Below are 13,305 nucleotides of genomic sequence, written 5' to 3' on the forward strand. Positions count from 1 at the left end.
ATGGAATAGAGATATCTACGGAAGCAGATTAGGGCCACTGAAAAAAAATAATTCTGATTTTAAGTTTTTTTTCAGAATTCTGACTGTCTCAGAATTTTGATTTCAGAATATTAATGTCAAGGTTCTGAAGGAAAAGAAATCTTTATTATAAGAAAAAAGTGAACTTTGAGGAAAGAATTCCTCTGAAAAATCAGAATTTTGAGAAAATTTCAAAAATCTTAGAAGCCAGAAAGAAATTCAGAATCCTTTTATTTTTTTAGTCACCCTAATCTTCTTCTGTAGATATTTAATTAGTAAAATGACCAAACGTACTTTGATTGAGGTAAACTAAAGATTGAAGAGAACGGTTTTATCTTCTTAATGTGAAAATTGTTTGTGCTGAATTTATCACAGCTGATGTAAATTCCCTCGTGCATGCAATATAAGAATAACGAAGAGCGTTGACATGCATGGCTGTGATTATTATTTTTAACCTTAATAAAAGAAAGAAATTAGAAAAAATTAAGAGTGAAAACTGAAGCAAAATATTTACAAAACTGGAATAACTAATTTTGAGCTAATACTTATTTATTCAAACTATTCTTTTTCTGGTTTTGAATGATTTTGCATCAAACATTAAGAATTTTTTTTTTAATTACACATCTACCATCTTGTTTTTTATTTGCGAGAAAGTTAAAGTAGGTTTTGGACCTTATTTGAGTAATTTAGCAGTACCACTTGAAGTAAAACCTCAGAATGATGCTGCCACCACCATGTTTGACAGCTAAATCAATGTTCTTTGTATTTTCTGGGTTTTTCCGGAACAACCCGATCAATTGGGTTCATCAGATGTGACAGTTCGGGTTTGAATTGTTAGGATTTTGGTGCAGTTGGATGCTCCAACAGTTATAATCCAAATTATACATCATAAGTAGTTTTTTAATATACAAAGCAGGTAAACATTTAAGTTTCTGGAATTCAGCTCGATTGAGAATAGATTAAAAGTTGGGTTTGTGCCACAAAATCCACCAATTCTGATCAAAAAAGTGATGAAATATGAAACCAAAAGTACCAGGAGTTTGCTTTTGGGGATATAAAATGCTTGTAATTTCTAAGAACTTTAAATTTTGACTCTGGATTTAAAAAATGTCGAACTGAAACTAGAACTTGTGCACCCAATTTATGTCTTTGAACTGATGCTGCTTTTTTTTGCATAAATTCCCAGTAGTCTGCCACTTTTCAGTCGTGAAAACATCACTACGATCTAAATGCCAGGATGTGTGCATGTAAATTGCATAAACCCCAGTTTGGTCTAACACCAAATGTTAAAAAAAAGTTCAAAGTGAAGCACCCCCTGCAGTTAGGGAGGCACATTGCAGCATTAACATTCATTTGAGGCCACATCATGAGTTCCTGCTCACCTGTGAAAGAGATTCAGCTTTGAGCGTTTTCCTTTAACTCTGCATTTCATCTCCAAGCAGCCTCAGGGGAAATATCCGACTCTTTATCACATAAATGCTGCTGAAGAAGAGAGAGTTTAAAAACTGGAAAATTATGCTGTAAAAGACACAAAGACGGAACAACGGCAAAATCTGACCAAGTATTTTGGTTGGTTTATAATCTCCACTGTAACACTTAACATCTGTAAAGATTCACTGTGTAAACAGATGTTTTCACTACAAAAAATACAAGTATCAAGTGTTTTTTGTCTAATATCTAATGTAAATATCTTATCACACTTGAAATAAAACAAAATTACTTACAAGTAACTTACAAGTGCTGTAGTTACTTAGAAGTAACTACAGCACAATAGGAGCTTGATCAGTAGTAAAGTACTAGTTTCACAGGCAGATTATTTTACTTTTACCACAGAAAAATGTCTTAAGTTAACTTTTTAAATCAATATTAAAGAATTATTGGCTTAAAACAAGTTCTTATATTGCTGAAAAGTTACTTGTAAGTTAGTTTTATCTTATTTCAACTTAACTAAGATATTTGCGCAAGAACTAGAAATACTTGGTAAGATTTTGTGTTTTTGCAGCGCTGATGAGTTTTTAGTAAACTGTGCACACCACTTTTTATTTGTAAAAGAAAAGGAATTCATAATCATAATTAATTTTCTTTCTGCTTCACCTTTTTACACCACTTTTGTTGGTTTATCATGTAAAATGCATTGACATTTGTTTCAAAGTGCCATTAATTTGTTGTTTTAGCATTAATTCTTGGAGTGAAACCGTCCAGCCGAGTTCGGGGAGTTTGTGTGTCTCAATGTGAGTCTCTGCCCTCTGGTCACTTCTCCTCTCTCAGTTTGGCCAGCCTGAAGTCGTCCCTCACTCGCTGCAGCAGATCCGAGCAGCACAGCACATCCACAGCTGTCATAGCCAGAGCCTTGGCCGCCCGCAGGGCGTACAACTGGGCCTCCTCGGCTCCTGGCGCAGGAAGGAAAATAAAACACTAAAAATAGAAATCACCACATCACATGGAAGGGATCTTCATTGAGTTCATTTTTATAGCCAGAAACCAATAATTTTATTTAGTTATGACTTTTTGTTTGTCTAATTCAGTTAGTTTTAGTGTGTTTGCTAGTTTTTATTAGTTAGTATTATTAGGTAAATATAGTTTTTATTAGTTACAGTAATAGTTCTAGTTTTTTCATCTATTTTAAAAAAATAGACAAAAGTTTTGCTGAACAATCAACAGACTGTTTTTTTTTCTCCTAAACTTTGCGGTCGCCATTTTGCGGACTAACGTATCAGGCGTATGGAGCGCCGTAATTTGCCAGCAGCTGACATAAACTGCTTGTGTTGGGGGTAGGAGGATAAATTTAACATCAGTTTGAAAGGCTAATGCACATTTCTCATGTGACGTCACACTTCAGTGAACTTTGTAACTGACGGCCATCTTGGTAGGCAGTTGCTATGTAGTTACTATGACTACAATAAACAAGCCACAAGCTCAGAACGAGCTCTCACCTTGTTCATATTTAACTTATAAAATTACAACTATTACTCAATTACAATTTTTGAGTACTCTATCCACCTCTGTGTAATACTAAGATAAATATCAGTGATATTTACTGCAGTACTTATTGCCTAGCTAGCAAAGTTAGCTTAGCTAGTGTAGCTTTTGGACATGTAGCATACATGTATCTTGCTATGTGTACTTACTCTGCCAGTCACCAAGATTTTGTTTTTCACCTGAAGAGTTCGTACGTCCTTTACAAATCCGTTTAAACATTGATTTTATGCGTCCATGGATTTAATTCTTTGTGCTCAGTAGGTAGGTAACTATGTGATAGTATGAGATTGGAGGTATCTTGTCCATATCATCTGACTTGTTTCAATCACGACAGCAGCCATTTTGTTCATATGTATTTCTTTTCCATATCGTTAAGGAGTGTCAATATAATTTATTTTTATTGGTTTGGAAGCCACAGTTCACCTATATTTTGCCTACCAAGATCACTTCCGGTTCAGACTTGTGGGAACTATGTAAAAATAGAGTCATAAACAAGAAAACAAGGATATTATATCTTTAATTTTAGTCTGTTTTAGCTCAGTTTAGTTTTATAAACATTCATTATACTTCCAGTTGTATTTTTCTCCATTAATTATAGTTTTTATTTACTTCACTTAGAAATGTTTTTGCTAGATTTAGTGTAATAATATAATAATTTTGCTGTACCTGCTGCTTCAGCGTATTTCTCTGTGTGGTTTAATGCATCGGTGCCGATGTGGAAGAACGGGTGGATCCCAGGCACTATGAATGAAACGTTGCCAAAGTCTGTGGAACCTGCCGAATAATTAGAAATTCACTGTGATGATGATTCTGTGTCGAAACAATCCTGTAAACAAGACCTGCTGCTAAATGTTAGCACTGCAAAACAGACAGAGAGGAGGATGTTTTTATAAAGATGATATATTTACCAACCAGAGAAGCTAGCTGGCTGCTCAGGAAACACCATGCCCAAAGCTTCTCCGTTGCTTTTATACAGGGTTGCCAGTGTGTCATTAGGCAGAATGTTAGAGTAGGTATGGGCTGGGTAGATTATCTCCACCTACAGGGACCAAAGGGAGCAGTCAGTGTGTTTAAAATTTAAGATTTAAAAGAATTGGCAAGTTTACTTTAAAAATGAAAAGAATAATCCTCATTGTTTGATTGTTGTGTTACCATATAGATCCAATCTCATAGGTTTAATCTTTTCTTTCTATTTGAGCTTGGTTTGTTCCCTCTAACCCGAGCTACTTTTTTTGTTTAGCACTTTTGCTAACTTTGAAATGTTTAGCGCATTTAGCTTCCCCTAAATATTTTTTCCAAGATAAAAGATAAATTCCAAACAATAATTTACTTGTATCTATCTTGTAAACCTTCACTTGAGTAAGGTTTGACATCTCTGTTGAATTATTCTTCAATTGTTAATTCTTTAAGCAGTTAGTGGTTTAGATTCATGCTCTTATTTTGAAGTGGTGAAGACTCTTTCATCTTTTTTCCCAGTAACTTTATTTCAAACAACTTAGACAAGCACAATAAAATACACACACAGTAGAGAATAAGATACAAACATGGCAGTGAAATTAAACTATTCTTTGAGGATTTTGGTTTTTCAAGGACAGATATAATTGAAATTTAAGTTAGTGCTATAACATTAGCTTCCGCTAAACACTGTGATGGTGTAGCGTTTTGGCATTTGTGGATCTAATGTTTATGGTTAGTGCTTTATGGGTTAGTGTACCTAAGGTTTTGGTTTTAAATATATATATATATATATATATATATATATATATATATATATATAGATAGATAGATAGATAGATAGATAGATAGATAGATAGATAGATAGATAGATAGATAGATAGATAGATAGATAGATAGATAGATAGATAGATAGAGAGAGAGAGAGAAAGAGAGAGCGAGACAGAGAGAGAGACAGAGAGATATAGATATATAAAATCACATAGCGGAAGACAATAAGATGTTAAACTGAAACAAATTGGAAGTGTAATAAAACCAGCTAATCCCAACGTGCTGGAACTCTACTTGGGTTGCTAGGTGACGGGCTGAGGTTGCTAGGTAACGACACAGTACCCATAGAACGCGACTTAAAGGGGCAGTATTATGTGTTTTCCAGGCACATAGTGCCATTTTATAGCATAATGAAGTAACTATGTTAACTTCAGTTGTTATAAAAATGCTGTATATATCAAATATGATTTAAAAGAAATTTGACTTTGTAATTTAACACCTTGAAATTGGGCTTCTGTCTCTTTAAAAGCTCCTGCTCTTTCTGAAACTCCGCCTTCAGGAAGCCATCACAACATGGCTCCTCCATTAACTATTAAATATTAAAGGCAACATGCCAGGTAGGCTTTTGATGAGGGAATAATATTATGACATGATGTAAAGCTCAAAAAAGTCAATTTTATGTAGGCTTTTGAAACGGATCATTTTCCAGACACCAAAAAATATTAACTTATTGCCCAAAAAACATATTAGTGTTTCTTTTTAAGCACTTAGTTTGTTTTGAGAAGCAGTTGAGACCCAAATGGAAATGTAAAAACATGCATAATGTGAATTTTGGCATAATTCTTCCCATTTAACACAGACAAAGTTATTAAAAATGTAATAAAAAATGTTCAGCCTCTCATGTAGGTTAAGATCACATTCAAGCTGTTCTGTTTGTGTATTTCCTGAAACTGGAGCCTGTTTAGATCAGCTGCAGACTGAGAAGACGTATAGCTAAAAGGTAGCAGTTATGCAACAGCAACAAACATTCTGGAGCATAATTACAGCAATGAGATAAAAAAGATGATGCTAGACGACAGGTGAGTCATGGACAACAGCTCACCTGGCAGCCTGTGGCCAGAGCCGCAGCTCTGAAGCACGCCTCGGCTTTGGCCTTCAGGTCCCAAAGATCACTGAGCCGCGGGGTTCGCAGATAAAACTCCAGCTCCGAGTAGGCAGGGATGATGTTGGGCTTCGCCCCTCCGTGTTTGATGATGCCTGTTAGGAAGGAAAACATAAAGAAAAATGGAGGATAGAAAAGAGCATCCATTTTCTTTTTATATGCAGCAACAAGGTTTACACTTGGCACATATAATTAAATGTTGTTTTAAACTAGTGACATTTCCATTGACCATATAATTGTGCAGATAGGAATTACAAAATTAAATTTGTTTAATGAAAATATACCAATTTTTTAAAAAAAGCATCAAAAGAATTTTTTTTCCCCAAAATTGGCGCGTTTCCATTAAGCAAATTTATTTTTGTAATTCCAATTTTCTCAATTTAAATTCAGCTGTTTTATCAACAAGGAAATTGGAATCACAAAAATAAACGCTTAATAAACAAACCAATTTCGGAAAAAAACAAATGTTTTCCAAAAACCATCTTGTTGTTGATCATGTGACTCATTTAATGCGAAAATAATGTTTCAATTTTGCAAAATAAACCAATTTTGATATGGCTAAAAAAAAAAAAAACACAAAAATTTATGTAATTCGCAAAACTGCATTGGAAAAACTTTTTTCACATCACAAGTCACATGACCAACAGCGGGATGTTGCTACTGGTGGAAATGACGAAGAAGATGACAGGAAGTGGGAGGATGATGGCACATCATGTTTTTTAATGACTAATTATGTGATTCATATGTAGTTTTAATTGTGTTTTTTATTGGAAACATCACAGTTGCAAAATTGTGTTTTTTTAACATTAGCAGAATATCAACAAAGTTTTGGCGCATTTCTTAATAAAAATGCAGCTAGTGTTTTTTTTGGATTTCACAGAGTATTTATAAATGTATAAATGAATGGATAACATGGTAAAAATATGGGTTTGAAAAATGAACACCCACAATTTTCTCTCTATAGCAGGCCAATCAAACTGAAATATAGCTGTTAACTTTTTCCCCTCACCATGAAGTTTCCACTCAGGCTTCAGCTGCTGTCTGAGCGCAGAGAGGTTGCTATAAGCTAGCACAGCAGCATCCAGAGCGTTGACCCCCTCCCACGGATACGCAGAAGCATGAGACGCCTTCCCATGGTACTTCACTGACACCCTGTGACATCAACATGGTTAGTTTAGGTTTTTATTTCAAGGAAGAAGGAGAAGAAAGACAAAGAGCTCACTCAGCGATTGTGACGGTGGGAAGGAAGGAGGCATCCTGCTGAGCCGGATGAGCCATGAAGATGAGATCCACATCAGTGAAAGCCCCGGCTCGGATCAGGTCAATCTTTCCTCCCATCGCCTCCTCTGCAGGGGTTCCCAGAACGGTTATCTGGGATTAAAAGGGTTCAGTAACCTGATGTAAATATCAGCTTATATGTGGATCCATGATCCAAATAAGTCAACTGGCCTAATATTAAAGTGGATCTATCAGGCAAAATGTACATTTTGAATATTTCTGTACTTCCATTTGGGTCTCAACTGCTTTTGAGACCCAACTAAGAAACTTTTGGTGTCTGAAAAATGAGCCGTTCGAAAAAGTTCCAGAATATAACGTCATAAATTAACAGGCGCTGCTCTGTTACCTAGCAACCCCAGGGGAGCTCCAGCTCGACTGGTCAGCTGGTTTTACTGCTGTATGAGTTGTACAATGGCTGCTGGAAAAGACAAGTGTTTTGTTGTTGACCTACCATCTAGAAATCACTTGCTGTATTCTTGCTAGTTGTGCAGGAGGTTCCACTTCTGCTTTTCAAAGATGTGATTGTATAATTGTGCATTTTTACAGCCATTTTTATGAAAGTTTGTAAATGTACAGTTGAGGGGCATGGCCAGCAGCAGATTATTTGGATTTAAAGTGACAAGACGCCATAAAACATCTGAAAACAGCCAGAACTGAGCCGACTAAATTCTCATTATTTGAGAACGATTTTGTGCAACAAATGTAATAAACATGTTTTAGACCAATCCTAGCCTGTTCCAGGAATCATAATAGATCACCTTTAAAAAAAAAAAGTCAAGATTTTGAGATTGTATGTATCTTTATCATTATGAAAGCAGAGAGTTTCAGACTGTTTTGACCTTTAGAAAAGTGTATCCAACCAAGGTTCTGCTTACATCATTCTTCAAACTACCAGCTCAACTAGTAAACAGAAATTATTACTTATATATTTGATCAAAATAAAGTTTTCACAAACAAGATTATGTAATGGAGGAGACATAGAAGAACTGTATAAAAAAAAGCTTGGAGAAGAAAGTCAAAGATGTACTTCATGGTTTAAGAATTAGATATTTTTTCCCTGCATGGAAATACAAAAGTGGCAAGCAAGCAAGGAAGGTACGTACGGATGGATGGATGGATGGATGGATGGACGGACAGAAGGGAGTAAATTTCCAACAAAAAACTTTATAAAATTTTCTAAGAAAAACAAAGAAATTTCTGAGTGTGTTTAACTAAATAAATGAATAAATAAATAAATGACTTTTGGTGAAAAATAAAATGGGCCATTTCTTTAGGAAGGTGTCGAAATTTAAAACATGATACAGGACTTATTGACTTCTGATACTTCTGATATTCCATAGACGTCTGGTGTAATTATGACCAATTAGCTAGCTAGGGAAGGGGGGTACGTATCTATACCACCAGTGTTTTAACTTGTGCCTCTGGGACTTTGCTCTTCCTCCCAGTGAGACCAGTAAAACCCGGAGAGGGACCGTTACCTCCACTGGGAGCTCCGGCTGGGTCTCCACCGCCGCTTTCAGCCCCACAGCGGCCGCAGCTCCCACTTCCGCTATCAGGTTGTGACCGCACGCGTGCCCAATTTCCGGAAGCGCGTCATACTCGCACAGGAAACCCACGTTCAGTCGCCGGGGTTCCCCGGTGGTACCGACCGAACCCCAGCTGGCCCGGAACGCGGTCGGCAGCTCGTAGTGGCTTTGGACCGTCCATGCCTGGTCCTGCTCGGAGAAAAAGCGAACCAGCACATCGTGAGCGTTCACCTCCTCGCCAGCGACTTCCGGTCGGGTCCAGATGTCCCGACTCAGACTGTGGAGCTGCTGTTTCAGCGAATCTATGCGCTGCTGGAGGGCTTCTTTCATCTGGTGCCGGTTCGCCATTCCCACAGCACCGCCGGAGGTCCAAACAGAACCAGAATTTTATTTTATTCCTACATTACTCTAAGAAACACTCGAAGAAGTTCATTCTGACTAATGAACATTCATTAACGTCTCAAAGTGGGCGGAGCCTCTGACCGGAAGTAGTTCCGGTTGACCTAAATTTAGTTAGTCATAAATTACCCGGGAACACTGCAAAAACACAAAATCCTACCAAGTATTTTTAGTCTAGTTTCTAGTGCCTCAGATAAGATAAAAGAAACTTATAAGTAAATGTTCAGCAGCTTGTTTTAAGTCAATAAATCCTTAATATTAATGTTAAATATTCAATTGGCAGAATATTTATCAAAGAACCCTCATTCAATGAGACAAGTGAAATAATATGGAAATGTAATTAGTAATTTTTAAAATCTGTATTAAGAAATCATTTATGTAAAATAAGCCCTTATTTCTTGCTTAAAAGTTAGTTGTAAGTCAGTTGAATCTTATTTCAATGTACTAAGATATTTGCACTAGAAATTCGACCAGTAAATTTTTTTAATGAAGTAATAATAGGGTGACAAACTGTATAAATAATGCTTCGTAGCTTTCCAGGGCACTATATGATTATTTTTTAAAACAAGATGTGTAAACTCTGCCACCTACTGGCCGGAATCACATTCTTCTCAAACGAAATGCAGCTTATTCACATAATTATAGAATAGAAAACAATAATGTCTAAACGCTTACAGCAACAAATCGCCAAAATATAATGTTTGTTTTATGGGTTCTGTGTTTGTTCATTAATGTTCTGAGGTCAGAAACAGAACAGATGAATTTATATTGAGATGAAATTACTCAAAAAGGGACTCTTCCGTATTTTATTTAGATTATAAAACAAATATATTTTATTATTTAATTGCAATTACTTTGTTTTGGTCTATTAAAACAATCGGTCTGCCAATTAAAGGCATTTCGTTTTGCATCCATATCGTCACTAGAGGGAGCCAGTCACATTTCTCCTGCTGTGGGGAATAAATTAAATATTTTTTAGTGGGAATTCGTGTCAGAGGTGTAATTTATTTACAAATGCAATTAAGGACTTCTTCATTTATTGATTAATCAATTATCCTGTCAATGAATCGATCAATTCAATAAAAAAATTGAAACTTCAGTCTTTTTATTTAAGATTTTGTTTTGTTTTTATTTAGAAATACACAAATAAATGCAAATAACTAATTTAATTCAGTTTGAACTAAGACAAATAGAGGTTGAAAAACGTTTTCTTGCCTAAAATGCAAGAAAATCTGATATTTTTGGGGGGATTAAAAAATTAGATAGCAAAGACGCTTAATATAAGTTTTATTGTTCCTTTTTTGGTTCCACTCTTGTCTTGTATTGTCCAGTCTTGGGTCAATTCAAGTCTTGCCTTTTGTCTTGTCTGTCTTTTGTTTTGGTCCTTTTTTCTTTTGCTTCCGGTTTTATTTTTCCCCTCTGTGGGCTGCCATCTTATCGTGGTGGAGGGGTTTGAGTGTCCCAGAGATCCTAGGAGCTGTCAAAGGCTTTATGCCTCTGGGTCGGGTCCGCCGTGTCAAACGGCTCCTAGGGGAGGGATCGGACCAAGAGCAGCCTGAAGCCTGACTTAGAAATATAGACAGATGTCAATGTTTCTCCGGTGTCTTAAAGCTTTGTGGGCCACAGAGCTTTATGTTCCCCATATGTTGACCATAGAAGAAAAGAAATTAGGAAATATTAAATCGTTCCAGTATGTTTTACATTACATTAATCCCGTTGTATCTGTGATTTTTTATGAAATGTAAAGAAAATGCATCCTGCTGTCTGGTTTATGAAATAAACTGAAACATATTTGTTTAAATCCAGATTTGAAGTATTTTTTGTTGCTAACATGATGCCTGTAACTAGCCTTCAATTAATAGCATATGTTACATATCTCAAAAATAAAATAAAATATGTTTTATTTTAAAAAATAAAACATAGTTAGAGAGGCTTAAGTTCATTTTACTTTAAAACAATAATAGTTCTGGTCATTTTGACCCTGTCTGTCAGGCTGTGAGCTGAGAGAACTGGAAACTTGAACGTTTTCTCCCTGCAGCTGCAGCAGCAGGTCTAGTTAGGAATATTTTAGCTCAGGTGATGTTTGGTGCAACGCAGCTCCTTCCTTTATAATCAGCCTTTTCAACTACTGAACAGCCTCCTGTCATGTTTGAATGAAACACCTGAGAAAATGTTTGTAGCCAGAATAAATTTAATATTTTGGGCATGTTTTCACTGTGCTTTCCTGTCAGCACAGATTTCTATGTGGCAGATATGTTTTACTCAACTGTCTTGATGTTTTGATCAACTCTGATTTATGCATTTCTACTACACTTCCCAGGATGCAATGGGTAATTCCTCTGAGTAGAGCACAAAAAAAGGCTCAAGATACCAACCCTTCAAAATAAAGACATTTGGAAAGTTTAAGACAATAAAATTAAAATTAAAGATGTATAAAGGGAGTCCTGCTGTGCTAATGTTTGAAGAGACTTTAACCTGCAGTGATTGGTTGAACCACCAGGTGGCACAGGAGAGCTGAAATCTCTGAAATGTGACTGAAACAATTTCCGCTGTTGATCAGTTATTCAGTAATTGAGTAGACTTTTAACCAAATACTGTTTTACTCTCGAGTCATTTCTTCAATGTTTACTTTTTACTTTAAAATAAGGGTTATGCAATTTCTAAGTATGATTTTTAAATAAAGTTCAGGTTAATAACTCATTTTCACGATTCATTTACCTGAACTACCTTGATAATAAACTGGTTTTAGTCAAATGTTCTTCAAATGACTGGAAATGCATCATTTTGAGTAGATTTTATTTTAATTTCCGGGGGAGCAGACCCCACTGTGTCGCTCTACAGCTGCTTGTGTCTCATTAATGTTAGTAGATGTTGGCAGGTAGGATGTGGTCTGATTCTGTTTCAAACAGAAAGGGATGAAGGTGTAATAGAGTTTTGGATGGATGTAAAATCGCAGATCAGTGTCTCACCAGTGTGTGTGACATGGAGAGCAGGTGTACTTGTGTGTGTTTTTCTGTCTGGGGTTAATTGGGATCGGCTGCCAGTCACAGGAAGAGACATGTCGCAGGATGACACGGCCGCCTGTCAGCCTCGTCCACGCCCCGCCGGTGGCGCCGCCATTTTGTTTTCAGTTTGGTGACGGACGGACCGACCCACGCGTCACCCCGTTGACCTGGCCTCTGCCGTGGGAGCATGTGTTTGATTTCACATGGCTACGCGGAGGGATTTACGTCAAATAAGTTAATTTACTCACTTTTAAATGACGGCGCATTAGAGTAAGGAGTAAATTTTTGCCCCCCCCAAAAATCAAAATGTTTCTAGAAAAAAACTTGGAAACAGTCAAAAATATGCTTGGACAAAAATCAGAAATTTTTAGATTAGTCTCAGAAATTTTCTGGACAAAACTCAGAAACTCCTGGAAAAACTCCTGGTTGGAAAAGTTGAAAGTTTGCTTGAAAAAAATGTATTTTAATCAGATATTTTCTAGAAAAATGGACATTTCTGAGTTTGGAAAGTCAAAATTTTGCTACAAAAGAAATTTCTGTCTTTCAACAGTCAAATATTTTAGACTATTGAAACTCATAATAGTCAAAATTTTGTAGATTAATTTAATAATATACAAGGTTTTGTAGAAAAATTCTGAGATTAATCTCAATTTTTTTTGTTTTTTTTTTTCTAGCCAATTTTTAACTTTTGAAACTCAGAAACTTTGTATTCTTTTCAAGACAATTTCTGAGCTTTTATGGCAGAAGATTTTATCCTTTTTACGATTTATGGGAAGAATTTTTTTTATATTATAATTTGCCTGTGAACTAGAACTTTTTCATCAATATTAATTAATTACTGACTTAAAACAAGCCCCTGAATCTTGCTGAAAAGTTACCTGTAAGTTTGTTTTATTTGAAGTGTACTAATAAACTAGACCAAAAACATTTGTGTTTTTGCAGTGTGTCACATGATTTTTTACTTTTTATTGCTTAAAACCTCAGTATTGTTTTTGAGGAACTTGATTTTTATACATGAAATTCAAGCCCAGTGGAGGGAAGTGACATCATCCTGTCTGCATCACTTTCAAATGAGACGTGTAGCGTGAAGAGTCCCAACAGAAATCCTGCCTGTTGTGCTTCATATTGCAAACCGAGCCACTCAGCGGGACGAGCAAATCCCCCGAGGGGAAGTGTGTGTGTGTGTGTGTGACAGTCCCTCTTCTGTCATTAT

General features: G+C 36.0%; 1 protein-coding gene across 2 annotated transcripts; it reads right to left on the reverse strand.

Moving 5' to 3' along the window:
* Positions 1 to 2,107: 2,107 nt before the first annotated feature.
* On the reverse strand, positions 2,108 to 9,237 carry LOC114134695 (peptidase M20 domain-containing protein 2). 2 transcript variants are annotated; one of them, XM_028001449.1, is made up of 7 exons: positions 8,641 to 9,237; positions 7,107 to 7,255; positions 6,894 to 7,036; positions 5,825 to 5,979; positions 3,906 to 4,036; positions 3,664 to 3,771; positions 2,108 to 2,408 (listed from the first exon to the last, which is right to left on the reverse strand). In XM_028001449.1, exons 1-6 carry the CDS (start codon positions 9,034 to 9,036, stop codon positions 3,672 to 3,674), a joined length of 1,074 nt encoding a protein of 357 aa, XP_027857250.1. In that variant the 5' UTR covers positions 9,037 to 9,237; the 3' UTR covers positions 2,108 to 2,408; positions 3,664 to 3,671. The 2 variants fall into 2 exon arrangements, with proteins under 2 accessions (XP_027857250.1, XP_027857249.1); XM_028001448.1 differs by having other exon boundaries at positions 3,910 to 4,036; positions 8,641 to 9,229.
* Between the last annotated feature and the right edge of the window lie 4,068 nt (positions 9,238 to 13,305).

Source organism: Xiphophorus couchianus, chromosome 19 (genome assembly GCF_001444195.1).
Source record: "Xiphophorus couchianus chromosome 19, X_couchianus-1.0, whole genome shotgun sequence".
Lineage (NCBI taxonomy): Eukaryota > Metazoa > Chordata > Actinopteri > Cyprinodontiformes > Poeciliidae > Xiphophorus > Xiphophorus couchianus.

What these genes read in the sequence shown, in the direction of transcription:
- LOC114134695 (XM_028001448.1), bottom strand. Translation starts at nt 9,036, where the DNA reads ATGGCGAACCGGCACCAGATGAAAGAAGCCCTCCAGCAGCGCATAGAT. An exon ending in GCCTGAGTGGAAACTTCATG is followed by an intron (nt 5,980 to 6,893) that starts GTGAGGGGAAAA and finishes CCTTCCTAACAG; the next exon opens with GCATCATCAAACACGGAGGG. An exon ending in GCAGCCAGCTAGCTTCTCTG is followed by an intron (nt 3,772 to 3,909) that starts GTTGGTAAATAT and finishes ATTATTCGGCAG; the next exon opens with GTTCCACAGACTTTGGCAAC.